Genomic DNA, 16,821 nt, shown 5'->3' with positions numbered 1-16,821 from the left:
AGATATTATGGAATGTGGTTTGAGTTTTTCTATTTCTTAGATTAATTTATTCAAATGAACAAATGTAATGATGTACCCAAAGTAAAATTACTAATGTTGTTTATCTTCAAAGAAGAAATAACTTGAAATCACCCTAACTAACATTTTAGACCTCTCATTTATAACATGTGTATTTATTTATGTAGCAATTATGTGATTAGTGCTATGTAACAATGTATTCCTATATGCTCAACTTACTAAACTTTCAGTTAAAGGAAGAAAAACAAGGTTAGGTAATTCAATATTCGAAGACATAATTTCTATGGTCTTTTACTTAATGAACATGGAAATTATACCCTTTTCAATTCAGCAAAATATCGAGGTATTTATTTTGTGTATGACTTTACTAGACACTATTAAGTTCAATAAGATAGACATGTTATTATGAAATGTGAGTTAACATTCCTTCCTACTAATTGAAAACCTTGTTAAACACCAGAGATCCTTCATTTTGCATTATGAAAATAGAAGTTCTAACAATAAAGTAGTTGCATTTATTAGATACAGAGCCTCTTTTCATTTTTAGGGAAAAGAACAGTTTATTAAATCACTGACTTTAACTGAAAGTTTAGTAAATTTAGCATGTAGGAATATATTGTTATGTGGTCACTGATAAAATAATTATTATATAAGCCTTTCATTGTTATATCATCAATGAAGAGATGGGAGCTTTTTTTTTTTTCAATTTGGAGATAAATAACGTTTATCCAATTTTTGTTTAGAGACCATTGTTATATTTGCTCATTTGAATAAATATAGATAAACAAAAAATTTAAGAGAAGTTAATAACCATACTAACTCTACAAGTTTTTTTGAGAATGGAGTATCATTTTCCCAACATGTACGATCTTTTCACATAAATATACAGGCAATTTTTCTTGGTAAAAATGGAATTATATGATTATAAATAAAAGTTTCGTAGAATAGAACATCTTATATGTTAACCATAAGTAAAGGAATATGGCTGTTTTAGTCCATATCAAAGCAGCCCTATACTGACAGATTGAGGAGATCATGCTATACCAGCTTGGAATAGAGGGGAGGTGTGGGGATCAGAAAGGATGGTGAAGATCATTTGAAATTATCACTAAAATACTAAGGTATTTGTAGGTGCTAGTTAAACTTGTGATGGCTAAGGATCTCTTAAGGTGTCTTCATGATGTATTTCTTTTTCATTTTTATCCTCTTCTTACCATTGTAAAACAATAATACTTTTTTTGAGACAGTAGATATTCTTATCTTAGATTTGCTGTGACTTTAGTTATGTATAAACTAAAATATTAGAATTTGGTGTAAAGTAATTTTTACCTTTCTGTCTCTTTATTTAGGCATAATGTCTACTACTTGGGATTTGTATGATTCTTATAATGCCCTGGAGCTTTTGTCTCTACAAGTAAAACGGTCTACAGTTGATTCAAGTAATAGAGCAAGCGTACCTTCTAAAGATCGGGACCAAAGAGGGCCAGGAAGTACTACAGAAAAAAGTAAAATTTCACTTATTTCTATTTTTTCATAAGATTTTTACATGACATTTTTAATAAATTCTTTTATAGCAATTACAATATTTCTGGTGGAACATGAGAAGTATTTTTGTGTCTATATTCATGAGGGATTTTATTAAGAATTTTTGTGTTTGTATTCATGAGGGATATTGGTCTGTATCTCCTTTTGTACTTTCTTTGTCTGGTTTTCAAATAGTGACTTCATACATTGAATTAGAAGGTTTTCCTTCAGCTTCTGTTTTCTGGAAGAGATTATGTAGAACTGGAGTTGATTCTTCTTTAAATGTCTGGTAGAATTCTCCAGTAAAACCATCTGCCCCTGGATATTTTTTGGGAGGGAGTTTTTACAATTACAAATTCAATTTCCTTAAATTTGAAATTATATTGGGTAAGTTGTAGTAGTTTGTATGTGCTTGGTACATAAAATATATTCAATGTCTACTGAAGTTGTTGAATACTGGAAAAAAACAAATAGTAATGACAAAATGTCATTTTTAAATATTTAGAATATGTGAGTCATCTAATATTATTTGGATTATTTTATCATTGCCTCATTTTGTATTTTACAGATAGTGAAGCTAGTTCTCTAATGGATATAGAAAATGTAATTCTGGCTAAAATGCATGATGATGAAGAAGACCACTCAGATGCAATATTCAAATCTGAAAAGTTTCATCAGGACTTATTTTTTATGGAACGAGTTCTAATGGAAAATGTATTTCAGCCAAAACTTGCAGCTTATCGTCAACTTCCTGTTTTAAAAGGTATTTTTTTAAAAATCACATTTAAACAAACCTAAATAATTTAAAAAATTAAATGGTGTTTTTAATTATTTCTAAATGTAATCTCCAGACTGGGTTATCACTTACCAGAAGATACATTTATATAGCTTTCAGCACTAAACATGTGAGTAGCACTAGAGTCTCGACTAGAGAGCTCACAGCAAGAGGTAGTCCATGAGATTCAAAACTTTGTAAGCATCTATGATTTTCTTATTTCTGCATTAAGTTATTCTTTCATATTCAAACTTTCTTTTCCATTCCATTGACACTTTCCAGATGCTGGCTTTTGTTACATCTCCCTGATTTTATTGCAGGGTCATTCTTCCTGTTCTCATTGCTACAAATCCCATCTCATATATTCTCAGTATTTTTTGAAGGATTCTAGAGATAATCTAATTCAACCTTTCAATATTTGAATGAAGAAAATGAAGGCTCTAGAAACTTTCTAAGGTTACATAGTCTATGGCACAGCTAGACATTCAACCAAGGTCTTTTGATCCCATTCCAGTTCTTTTTCTACTCTGCCATCCTGGCATGCTGATATATCATGAACACAAGTTTGAATATGGCATTTAACTGCTAAAAAAAAAACCTTCAGTACCTTCCCATTGCCTAGAATAAATTACAGACTTCATATGTATCATACAAAGATACCTGCAATCTGTCCACAGACTGCTTTATCTCATTGTATTACTTGAGAGACAACTAAAAGTTAGCTACATTAGATTTACCTGATAATTCCCACAAAGAACCTAAATGTTCCTGCCTTAGTACCTTTGGTTAGAATATGCTTGACAGTCTACCCTTGTACCCATCCCATCTTTCCCTACGGTATTCCCAGTTTTCATGTATGGATAAGGGAAAACTGCTTCATGAAATCTTACTTGATCCTTCAAGTCAAAATTGAACTTCTGCATGCCTACAGCAAAAAATTGGGTTACAAAATAAAATAGAGAACAATGAAACACTATGCTCCTTCTCTCATATTAGGTTGATATTTAAAATTTTTCATCATGTATGTAAACTTTTTATTATTGATTTATTTAATTAATTAAAATTTATTGGGGTGACAATGATTAGTAAAGTTACATAAGTTTCAAGTGTACAATTCTGTAATACACGTCTATATATCACATTGTATGTTCACCACCTAGAGTCAGCTCTCCTTTCGTCACTATATTTTTGACCCTGTTTACCCTCATTGGGGGTGACATTGGGTAGTAAAATTATATGGGTTTCAAGTGTACAATTCTGTAGTACATCATCTATATATTTCATTGTGCATTTACCACCCAAAATCAATTCTCCTTCCATCACCATATATTTGACCCTCTTTACCCTCTTCTACCACCTCCCTACCCCTTTACTCTTTGGTAACCTCTAAACTGTTGGCTGTGTCTATGCATTTTTGTTTGTTTGTTTGTCTTGTTTATTTGCTGCTTTCAGTTTTGTATTCCACATATGAGTGAAATTATATGGTTCTCGACTTTTTCTGTCTGATTTATTTCACTCAGCATGATAATCTCAAGATCCGTCCATGTTGTCACAAATGACAGTATTTCATCTTTTCTTATGGCTGAGTAACATTCCATTTTATATATGTACCATATCTTCTTTATCCAATCATCTATTAAAGGACATTTCAGTTGTTTCCATATCTTGGCTGCTGTGAATAATGCTGCAATGAACATAGGGGTACATATATCTTTATAGGTGAATGTTTTCAGATTTTGGGGGTATCTATCCAAAAGAGGGATTTCTGGGTTGTATGGAATTTTCTGGGTTGTATGGGAAGTAGTCTCAATTTTTTGAAGAACCTTCGTACTGTTTCTTATAGTGGCTATACCAGTTTACATTTCCACCAGCGGTACATGAGGGTTCCTTTTTCTCCACAGCCTCTCCAACACCTGTTATTACTTGTCTTGTTGATAATAGCCAACAAGGTGTGAGGTGGTATCTCATTGTGGTTTCGATTTGCATTTCCCTAATAGCTAGTGAAGTTAAGCATCTTTTCATATATCTGTTGGCTGTTTTTATGTCTTCTTGGGAGAAGTGTCTGTTCCGAGTTATAGGTTGAAATTTACTACATATTGTGCATTTTGATATTTTAAAAACAAAACTATTGGTAGATCACTTATTTAAATGTATCTAAGAAATGGAAATACCATAGAAAAAGTTTTAATGAGGTAAGATTTACATAAAATGGAATGCAGATATTTTAATTGTATAGTTTGATACATTTGAAAAAATATAAGCCTGTGTAACTAATGCCCTAAATGAAATAGAGAATATATCCGTCAATCCCAAACTTTCTTTTGTGCTGTTTTCCATTTGAACCTTACCCCCCATAGAAGGTGTTAACCCGATTTCTCTCACCATAGATTAACTGCTTTGGTATATCATGTAAGTGCATTCATATAGTAAGTATTCTTTTGTGTCTGGCTTCTTTCACTCAACATAATGTTTTTGAGATTCTATTAGCTTGATGTGAATATAAGTAGTTCATTTTTTTTCCTGAATGGTGTTCCATTTTATGAATATACTGTAATGATTTGTATAGTATTAATTCACCTGTTGATGGATACCTGGACTGTCTCTCTATTATAAATAAATCTTGCTATGATCATTTTTGTGTGTCTTTTTGTGGACATATGTTTTAATTTCTCTTGGGTAAATATCTGGAAATGGAATTATTGGGTCATTGGGTAGATGTATGTTTAACTTTTTTATACCACAATTACTTTTGCACCAACCTAATAGAAACTAAAAAATACCTTTCCAAAGTACTTGTACCATTTTACAATCCCACAAGCAATGTTGAAGAGTACTAGTTATTCCACACTCTTGACAATACCTGATGTTGGCAACGTTTTTAATGTCCTAAAGACTAGTCATGTTGAGTACTTATTTATGTACTTTCTTTTTGTAACTTGTATATCTTTTTTTGTGTAATATTTGGTCAACTCCTTTGCCTATTTTAAAATTGAGTTGTGTGGTGTTGTTTTTTAAACCAAGTTGTAGGAGCTTATTTGTGTGTATTCTGGATATAAGCCCTTTGAAAATTACATTGCAACTATCTTCTCTAAGTCAATGGCTTGCCAATATATTTGTCTTTTGATGAACAGAAGTTTTAATTTTGATGAAGTCTTACCTATCAGCTTTTTCTTTTGTAGTTAATGCTTTCCATGTCCTCTCTAAGAAATCTTTCCCTGCCCCAATGTTGCAAATATCTTTGTCCTGTTCCTGAACTTAGTGTGAAAGCATTCAATATTTCACTGTTAAATATGATGTTAGATGTAGTTTTTTGTAGATGTATTTTATTGATTTGAGGAAATTTTCTTCTCTCTCTAGTTTGCTAGACATTTTAAAACATAAATGAGTGTTGAATTTTGTTCAAAACTTTTTCTACATCTATTAAAATGATCATTCAGTTTTTCTCCTTTAACCTGTAAATGTGGCCAATTTTATTGCTTGATTTTCAAATGTTAAAACAAACTGAATACCTCTCGTTAAACCACACTTGGTTATGTTGTTTTATTCTTTCTATATACTGGTGAATTCAACTTTCTAATACTCTGTTAAGATTTTTTGTAACTAGGTTCATGCCAAAAAACCTAGTCCTTGATGGGTTTTTGTATCAGTGTTATTATATTATAGACACATGTGGTGTGACAATTAAGTTTGCAAACTTGTTGCACTGATGTTGCTAACCTTTTTGGATATCGAGGGATTATTAATTATGAATTTGTACCAAATGGACAGTTAACTAAGTTTACTATTTGGAAGTGCTAAAAAGGCTGCGTGAAAAAGTTAGAAGAACTGAACTTTTTGCCAACAATTCATGGCTCTTGCATCATGACAATGCACCAGCTCACACAGCACTGCCTGTGAGGGAATTTTTAGCCAGGAAACAAATAACTGTATTGGAATACCCTCCCTACTCACCTAAACAGGCCCCCAATGACTTCTTTCTTTACCCAAAGATAAAGGAAATATTGAAAGGAAGACATTTTGATGACATTCAGGACATCAAGGCTAACATGATGACAGCTTTGATGGCCATTCCAGAAAAAAGAGTTCCAGAATTGCTTTGAAGGGTGGACTGGGCACCAGTGTCAGTGCATAGCTTCCCAAGGGGAGTACTTTGAAGTTGACCCTAGTGATATTCAGCAATGAGGTATGTAGCACTTTTTCTAGGATGAATTCGCGAACTTGATTGTCCGACCTCATATATATAATTGGAATTGTAGTATTATAGTAGAAAAGAGAGGAGGGGAAGCAGGAAAATGTTTGAAGAAAGAATATATTAAAACTTTTCATACTTGAAAAATCTTTAAACCAACAATTACAGGAAGTTCAATGAAAACAAAGCAAGATAAACACAGTAAGAACCACACTAAGGCACATCATAAGTAATATGTCAAAAAATCATAAAAGTTGCCCCCAGAAAGACATTACTTTCAGGGAAGAAAGTGAATAATCCCCTTATTTCTCATCAGAAGCCAGAAGACAAAGTAATGACATTTTTACTGTGCTGAAAAAGTCTACACTTAGACAAAATATTCTTCAAAAATCAAGGTGAAATAAAAAGATGTTCAGACATACAAAAGCTGAAATACTTTGTCACCAGCAAACAAGCATTGCAAGACATATAACAGGAAGTTCTTCAGGCTGATGGAAAATAATAACTGAAATTAGAATCTACTCTGTGAAGAGTGCTAGAATTGGTAAATTTGTGAGTAAAGGTAAGAGACATTTCCCACCAATTTAAATTTCTTTAAAGATAATTAAATTGACAGGATGTTTCTAACTTTTATATGGCAAAGCAAAGGACCCAGAATAACCACGTCAATTTTGAAACGGAAGAATGAAGTTGTAGGACTTACCCTACTTGATAACAAATAACTTAACTTTAATGAGATAGCAATCAAGGCAGTGTGGTATTTGTCTAAGGATAGAGGTATGGATGGATGACTGAAACGGAGTGGTAGGTCCATAAATAAACACAGGCCTACATGATCAATTGATTTTTTGACAAACATGCTGAGGTGGATTAAGTTAAAAAAGGCTGATTTTTTAAAAATAAATGATGCTGAAAAAATTGGATGTCTATATGGGGTAAAAAAATGAACCTTAACCCGTATCTCATATATAAATTAACTCAGAATGAACCACAAATTTAAATGTAAAATTTTAAACTATAAGTCCTAGAAGAAGGTAAAAGAGAAAATGTTTGTGATCTTATCATAAGAAAAGATTACTTAATACACAAAAATTCCAAGACATAAAAGAAAAAAAATTGATGATTTTTGAGATAGTTACAATGTCTGCTCTTTGAATAACACTATTGAGGGGAAAAAATGCAAAAAACAGACTAGAAGAATGTTTGCAATACATGCATCTGATCAAAGACTTGTATTTGGAATATAATAAAAAGAAGATAAACTTAATAAAAAGAAGATAAACAGTATAACAGAAAATAGGTAAAAGGTTTAAATAGAAAGCTCACCAAAATCATACATGATTGGCCAGTGGACACCTAACAAGGTACTGAACATAATTAGTCATCAAGGAAGTGCAAGTTAAAACCATGATAAAATGCCACTGTACACTAACTGGAATGGCTAAAACTAAAAAGACTGACAACACAAGTATTAGCAAGAATATGGACTAACTGGGTCTTTCATATATTGCTAAGAGAGTATAAAGTTGTACAACCATGTTGGAAGTCTTTTGGGAAATTTTAAAAAATGTTAAACATAGATCCATCCAATGACACAATAATCCAGTTCCTGAATATGTAACCCCCCGAAAAGAAAACATATGTCCACAAAGAATACTTGGATTCATAGCAGCTTTATTCATAGCAGCCTTATTCATAACAGCCCAAAACTGGAAAACAGCCCAGATATCTATTAAGAGGTCAATCAATGCGTAAACAAATAATGGGGCACTGCTCGCCGTAAAAATGAATGAGCTCCTTATGTACACATTAACTTTGATAGATCTCAAAAACATCGTCGGGTGGAAGAAGCCAGATACAAAAGAATACAGACAACAAACCCATTTATCTGATAGCCTATCACAGACAAAACTAATCTGAGATGATAGAAATCCAACCAGTACCTGCCAAGGTGGATAGGGTTTGACTGGAAAGTAGCACGAAGAAACTTATGGTTGATAGATGTGTTCTCTGTCTTGATTGGGGTGTTGGTTATATTCTGAATATTCAGTATTCCATTGTGTGAATATCCTACACTATGTTTATGATTTCACCTGTTGATTGATATTTGTTTCCAATTTGGGGCCATTTACACATAAAGTTGGTTTGAACATTCATGTACAAGGTTTTGTATGGGCATTTGCTTTCATTTCTCTTGGTCAGTACCTAACAGTGGAACAGGTGGATCATATGTCAGATATATATTTAACTTCCTTCTTTCCTAATATATGCCATCTAAGTACTGCTTTAGCTGAATCTCATAAAATTTGATGTTGTATTTTCATTTCATTAAAATTTTTAAATTTCTCTTGAGACTTCTTCATTGACCCGTGTTATTTATAAATGTGTTGTTTAATATTCAAATATTTTGGGACTTTCTAGCTATCTTTTTGTTATTCATTCCTAATTTCATTGCATTGTGGTCTGAGAGTATATTTTGCATGATTTCTATTCTTTTACATAATTGTTAAAGTTATTTTATGTCCATAATATGGTCTATCTTAAAGAATATGCTATGGCACTTCAGAAGAGTATGTATTCTGTTGTTTTTGGATGGAGTATTTTATAAATGTCATTTAGGTCAAATTGATTGATAGTGATGTTCAGATCGTCTCTATCCTTATGATTTTCTACCTATTTGTCCTATCAGTTGTTGAGAGAGGAGTGTTGAAATCTCCAACTGTAATTGTGGATTTATTTCTCCTTTCAGATCTATTGTTTTTTTGTTTTATATATTTTGAGGTTGGTAAGTACCTACACATTTTGGGTTGTTATGACTTCTTGGGGAATTGACTGATGCATTTTCCAAATTATACAGGCAGAAAGAAACCTGAGGAATATAAGTGGAAATTGGTATTAAGGTATAGGATAATGATGGAAGGAATAGAACGTCAGATTAGGCCACATTTATTGACATGGGTCCACTAAGCAGAGAGTCTGGATTCAATGTTGTAGCTCAAGGGATTGGAAATAGCTCTAAGAAGATTTTTGTTTGTTTGCTAACGATGGGTCAAAATGTGGTCTTCACTAAATGAAGCTGAAATGTCAGAACTACCATAGTATACTAAAGAGAAAGGTATCGAAAGGTTTAAGGACATTGGAATGTTAGAGTGGATTTACCATGATGACCTGATCACTCACTCCGGGAGGGTCCAGATAACACACTTTTCACCACAATTGTAAGGAATAAATTTGTGAGAGGGAGCCCCAAAATTCTTGATGAGCTCTGTGGTCGCTCTTCTCTGTAGGTCAAAAATGACAGTGGGACCTGCTGCCACTGAGCTGGGATAACTTAATACAATAAGGATAATTGGATCCTGGAATGGCAGGTGCTAAGTGGCAGCACTTACTCCCCGAGAAAAAGTAGGTATGGTTACTATAATGGACAAAGCAATAACCAGAAGAGTGACTCTTAGAGACCCACGGCACTGGCTAGTTGACCATGATGTCCCCAGAAGAGAAATAGGTGGGTGGTGTATTACTTTGTTAGGGCTGTCGTAGCAAAACACCACAAACTGGGTGGCTTAAACACTATACATTTACTTTCTCACAGTTCTGGAGGCAGGAAGTCCTAGATCAAGGTGCCGGCATCGTTGTTTTCCTTTGAGGCTTTTCTTCTTGGCTTGCAAATGGCCAGTGCCTTGCTGCGTCTTTACATGGTCTTTGTTTGTGTGCATCTCCTGTGTCTCTCAGTATGTCTACATTTTCTCTTCTTAAAGGATACCGGTCATACTGGATTAGGACCCACACTAATGGCCTTATAGTAACTTAATCACCTCTTTAAAGTACTGTCTCCAAATACCATTACATTCTGAGGTTCTGGGAGCTAGGGTTTCAGTATGTGAATTTTAGGGAGACACAATTCAGCCCATAAAACGCAGTCTCTTCCTAACTTCTTACTTGACCGGTATGAGCAGAAGCGTTCTAGGTCATGTGAATATACATCTAACTTGCAACACCAAAACAAAGTCATAACCCCTCAACCAATTCCTAGACTTGAGTCAATTCACACACCCAGAACTCCTTGAATGAAGAGGAGGCTGGGTCCATTTGAGAATGTATCCCACTACACTGCCAAAAGTGTATACTGTTAATATTTTTTTCTAAAAGAACCTATAGCCTTTTATTAGAGTGATTGTGCCTTGGGGAAAAGAAATAATCAGAAATTTCAGGGATTACTGGACACTGACTCTGAACTGATACTTATTCCAGGAGACCCAAAACATCACTGGGGTCCACTAGTCAGGTGATCAATGGAGTTTTAGCTCAGGTCCCTCTCACAGTGGGTCCAGTGGTTCACCGAGCCCATCCGGTGGTTATTTCCCCTGTTCCAGAATGGATACTCTATGAGAAATATCCAGCAGAATCCCCACATTTGATCCTTGACCTGTGGAGTGAGGGTTATTATGGGAGGAAATAGCTAAGTGGAAGCCACTAGAGCTGCCTGTACCTATGAAAATAGTAAACCAAAGGAGTATCACATTTCTGGAGGGATTTTAGAGATTAATTTTACTGTCAAGGACTTGAAGGGTACAGGAGTATTGATTCCCACCACATCCCCCATTCAGCCTATCCAGTTGGCTTGTATAGAAAACACGTGGATCTTGAGAATAACTGGAATATTATAAACTTAACCAGGTGGTGCCTCCAATTGCAGCTGCTGTTCCAGATTGGGTTTCATGGCCTGAGCAAATTAACACATTCCCTAGTACCTGGTGTGTAGCTATTGATACAATGAATGCTTTTCTTTTTCAATAACTGTTGATAAAAACCACCAGAAGCCATCTGCTTCCATCTGGCCAGGCCAACAATACACCTTCACCATCTTGCCTCGGGTGTATCAAGTTTTCAGCTTTATGTCATAATTTAGTCTGGAGGGAACTTTCCCCTCAATTAGACATCACAAGACGTCCGTTTCATTGATGACATTATGCTGACTAGACCTAGTGAACAAGAAGTAGATTTATTGGTAAGACATTTACATGTCAGAGGGTGAGTAATAAATCTGACAAAATTTCAAGGGCCTTTCACCTCAGTGAAATTTCCAGTTGTCCAGCAATGCGGAATGTGTCAAGGCATATCTCCTGAAGTGAAGGATTAAATTGTTGCATCTGGCCCCTCTTACAGTGAAAAAAGAGAAACAATGCCTAGTGGATCTCTTCACAATTCCGAGGCAACATATTCCTTATTTGGCTGTGCTTCTCTGGCCCATTTGTTGAGTGGGGCCCAGAACAATAGAAAATTCTGCAACAGGTCAGGTGGCTGTTCAGGGTGCTTTGTCCCTTGGGCCATAAGATCCAACGGATCTAATGGTGCTGAAAGCATCAATGGTAGGTAGAGATGCTGTTTGGATCCTTCAGCAGGCTGCTATATGTGGAGAGGACAATGCTATTTTTATTTGATTCAACTTTAGAACTGGAACCTAAAAAGCCTGAAGACTTTTTAGAAGGTGAAAATCTTGAAGAGGTACAAAAAGTGGTTAAGAAGGAAGAGGAAGAAGAAATAGAAATAGGTGCACAACAATCAACAATACCAGCCAATTTGGAACGACTTTGGTCCTTTTCCTGTGACTTAACCAAAGGCCTTAATGTGAGCAGCCTTGCCTGGAATAAAGCAAATCCAGTAAGTTATTGAATATTTTTTTTTTAAACTAAAGTTTATTGGGTGACAATTGTTAGTAAAGTTACATAGATTTCAAGTGTACAATTCTGTAATACATCATCTATATACCACACTGTGTGTTCACCACCCAGAGTCAGTTCTCCTTCCATCACCATATATTTGATCCCCTTTACCCTCATCTACAACCCTCTCCCCCTTTCCCCTCTGGTAACCACTAAACTATTGTCTGTGTCTATGAGTTTTTGTTTCTTTCTTTGTTTGTCTTGTTCCTTTATAAAGCAACAAAGTTATCGAATATTTTAACAATTTCACCTCTAGCATTTAAGGGCAATTGTCAAGTACTAATGAAGATTTTTCTTCCCCTCAGATATTAGGCAAGGTCTTTAAATGGACATAACCCCTAGTTTTAAAATGCCCCTAAAACAAGTTCATGTTTCAAAAAGGGGAACATGCAAATAGTTACAAAAAATGGGTTTTTTTACATTTACATTTTTAAACATTACCATTTTTATTTTAGGAGATGTACTTGGGACATGACATTCTTTGAATCTGTATCAGATATTGAGAAGTGAACTAGAAGATAGTATATAATTGACTTATTTTAAAATATACCAAACACATGTACCCAAATTTGTATGCTCTTTAAATTAATTATATTCAGAAATATATACTCATACTTCATTCGGTGTCCCTGAAAATGTGCGAAATAATTTTGACATTCCTTAAAATACTATTACTACTACTAATAGCAAATAAATAGCACTTATTATGTGCCAGGCACTACTGTAAACATTTTATTTGTATTAACACAAAAACTGTGAGTTAGGTGTTAATTTCCTCATTATGTTGATGAGAAAATGAAGCTCAGAAAGGATAAATGACGTGCCCAAAGTTATACAATTGGTAAGTAAAACAGGTAGAATTCAAACCCAGCCATCTGCCTCCAGTTTTCTTGCTCTTAACTACTACACTGCTAAAAATCATCTTGAGATAAATTAAATGAATCATCAAGCCAGGGATGTTTCCTTATAAAACACAGATGATTACAAAGTAATGAGATTTATTTTCTCCATTGGTTTATAAACTGGTTCTGAAAACAGGATTCTCAACTAGTGATTCCAAACCACTTTTGTGTAATAGCAGTATCTTTGGAATAAATATTTAGTGATTTAGTGTATTTTTAAAATGGTCAAAACTAATTAATTTGTTTAAACTGTGTATTGTACTATATATATTTAAGAATTAGTCTTCTTATTTTATTGCCACACCATATAAGGTGCAAACATGATAATTGTTATGGTAATTAAAAAGCAGATGTCTATAATTATTTTTGTTGAAACCTAAATAACCCATTATTTAAATTATGTATTTTATATTTTTAATAAAATAAAATACTTTCTGTATGGATTTGTCTTCATAAAACTATTTGAGACCATCATGTAGATATGGGAGGTTTAATAAATCAATAATGACTGTAATAAAGACAGATGAATCATATTTAAAAACTGAATATACTAGCATTTAAAAAATTAACATATTGCTATTGAGATTAAAATTAAATACTTATGAATGAAGCTAAAAAATATATGACAGATGGCGTCTATCATATTAATTCATTCTACAAGTATTTATTGAACGTTTACTCTGTGCCAAGAACTCTGTGAAGACACGAGAGATACAGTAGTAATTTTGTCACAAAAAGACCGTGCCCACATAATGGTTTTCTATATGCTTTAATAAGGAAAATCAATAGTGCTGTGGGAGCACATGCAAGGGGCTCCTGAACACTTCTTAAAGGAAGTGGCGCGCATGCTGAGTCCAGAAAAGATGAATAGGAATTTGTCAATGCCAGGAGGTAAAGGGTGGCAGTGAAGAGTGTTTTAAGGCAGAGGGAATTGTGGAGAGAAGATGTTGGTTTGAAAGTAGGATGATGTCAAGAAAATATAAGAATATATATTTTTATAAAGGTATTCTGATTACAAAGAAGATGCTGTTTTTAAACTTTTGTCTATATGTATTTACATAAGCATTTCTTAAAATGACCTGCTGCATTAATCAGTTTGTGCTGCCATAACAAAAATACCATAGATGGAGGGGCTTAAACAATAGAAATAATGTATTCTGGGAAGTCCAGGATTGAGGTGCCAGCTGATTTGGTTCCTGGTGAAAGTTCTCTCCCTGGCTTGCAGATGGGGGCCATCCCTGTGTAGTCATGGTGGACGACACCTTTGGTATCTCTTCCCCTCTTTATAACGCCACTGACCCTATGAGATTGGGATACCACTGTTATTACCTCATTTAATCTTAATTACCTCTTAAAAATATCCTCAGATATAATCACATTGGGGATTACAACTTCAATGTATGAATTTTGAGGGACGAAACACAATTCAGTCCACAGCACCCATCTTTAACTTAAATGTCTTTTATTATACATTTGAAATGATTAGGTCATTCTCAAAAACCCGTAAGATACTATAATGTAATAATACAATCTTGGAGGATTATATTAATATGTAAAAGAACTTGGTTAGCAATTGGTTCTTTTTGGGTATTCTTTAGTCTGAAAATGTGATTATTATTATAATTTTGTTTAGAAAGATGGAGCTATAAAGTAAAAATAGGTGGTATACTGGTATTTTTTTATCCAAGTTGAAATGCTTTATCACAATTTTTAACACAATTCATTAATATGCATCTTTATACATTTGCCAATATTTGTATGCCATTCTGTCTTATTTTAAATGTATTTTTCTGGTTTTCAGGACCTTTTGGCTGTTGGCTATGGGCACTTTGGATTTAAAGAGCAAAAAAAAGGATTGGCTTGCTGCTGGTCCATAAAGAATCCTATGGTAACCCAAACAGAAATAAGACCTATTTTTATTTAATTAAATGTTGGCATAATTCTCATAAAGTAGATAGTTGTATGTGATAATTAAACAAAGTCAAGAACATTTTTTCAAGCAAGACTTTATTTCCTTTGGTTTGAATACGTAACAATTAAAACTTATTTTTAGAATAAAGTATATTAATTTATAAATTCATTGAATAAATATTTATTGAACATCTACTATGTGCTGTTAGATTTGATGATCCAGAGCTGAACCATTATTGTTTATCACTGCTAATTATAGAAGAATGAATTTATAAATGAAAATCCTTTGGAATTTACATTAATAATACAGTAGTAATTTAATACTGGGTAGTTTCTTAATATATGAATGACTCCTTATCACCTTATAAGATAGATTTCTACCATCCTCAATGGATATAAAATAGATTAATACAAACATCTTATTGCCATGAATATTTCAAAGAGAATGAATGCAAATCAGTCATGTGTTTTGCTAAATAGCCCTAGTCAATGTGTTACTTTATAGCTTTACATTTCGTTTTAATTTACAACTGAAATGTAAAGTGGAAAACTTAGAAAGGATCAGAAGAGCACACAAAAATAAGGGTTTTACAAATAGTCACAGTTTCATAGAAAGTGGGTTAGTATAACATAAAGGAAAGGAAGAAGCAATTTTAAATACGTAGAAGGACTGATACAAGATCCATCATCAGTAGGATGTCTTTTTCTCCATGTAGGGTGTTAAAAAACAAGAAAGGATTGAGATTAGACATTAAAACAAAACAAAACAATAAAACTCTTGATAGAGTTGCAGAAAAGCACCTCAGAGAGTTTTGGAGCTTCTTCTATTCATTGTTTAGAAATGATTGGATAATCCTAACATCTTAAATAGATACTGGAAGACAGGAATATATGCTAGGTAATTTGGAGCTCGTTATTTGTTTCTTTAAGAAGGTTAGACCTGTGCTGATCCTACAAATCCAGATGACAGATTACCAAAATATGACAATTACTGTAAAAGCCCATCCTGTCCGTGTTTCTTAAAATTATTGAGCTCTGAAGAGTCATCAAAGTAAAGGATATGACCGAGGCTTATTTTCTCATCTGCAGAAACCTCCTCGTACTGGAGGTTAGGAAGAGAAGAGTAACTGAATGTAGACTCACTCTTCTCACCTCACACCAGACTAGATTTCAGCCATCATCATACCCTACCGTACTGTGGTCTACAAAACCAAGTTTAAAATGTAACGCAATTTTTATCTTATTTAGTGGCCAGAACGTATGTATCAGAATCCATACGGAGTTACTGCTGTGGATTTTTCAATTGGAGCCCCTAATCTTTTAGCAGTCGGCTATTACAATGGCACCGTTGCAGTTTATAACGTACAGAGCACCAGTAACATTCCAGTTCTGGATAGTAGGTGAGAATCCACGAATTAGATAAACGTATGAGATACATACTTTCTTAGGGAGAAGTACAAATTTACTCAGGGTATTTGGTTTTGAGTGACTGTTGATGTTGTTGGTGAGAGTGACACCATTATTTTTCAAACCATTATTTAATAATTCCTCAGCCTGTCTCTCCCACTGGCATGCTTTGTCCTAATAGCTCCTTCGTCATCTTCTTTGCCCACTTCACTGACAAACTTCCATTGGCTTGACAGTTTATGTGTATTCTTTTTTTTTCTTCTTGAAAACTTCAAGTTTTTCCAGCTTTATTGAGGTATAAAAATTGACAAAAATTGCATATGATTAGGTTACATAGTGTGATTTTTGAAGGTTACAATGTGTTGATTAAAT

At 33.8% G+C, this 16,821-nt stretch overlaps 1 protein-coding gene across 1 annotated transcript in view; it reads left to right on the top strand.

Moving 5' to 3' along the window:
• The window catches only part of DNAI4 (dynein axonemal intermediate chain 4), a 60,847-nt gene that overhangs the window by 26,871 nt on the left and 17,155 nt on the right, over window positions 1-16,821 (top strand). Inside the window, exons 7-11 of the mRNA XM_033114499.1 lie at window positions 1,368-1,523; window positions 2,111-2,305; window positions 11,959-12,167; window positions 14,933-15,019; window positions 16,291-16,442. Of these exons, the coding sequence (XP_032970390.1) occupies window positions 1,368-1,523; window positions 2,111-2,305; window positions 11,959-12,167; window positions 14,933-15,019; window positions 16,291-16,442 (799 nt within the window). The remainder of the gene's footprint in view (window positions 1-1,367; window positions 1,524-2,110; window positions 2,306-11,958; window positions 12,168-14,932; window positions 15,020-16,290; window positions 16,443-16,821) is intronic.

This window comes from Rhinolophus ferrumequinum, chromosome 9 (genome assembly GCF_004115265.2).
Source record: "Rhinolophus ferrumequinum isolate MPI-CBG mRhiFer1 chromosome 9, mRhiFer1_v1.p, whole genome shotgun sequence".
NCBI lineage: Eukaryota > Metazoa > Chordata > Mammalia > Chiroptera > Rhinolophidae > Rhinolophus > Rhinolophus ferrumequinum.
This window is presented reverse-complemented; position numbering and strand designations above follow the sequence as displayed.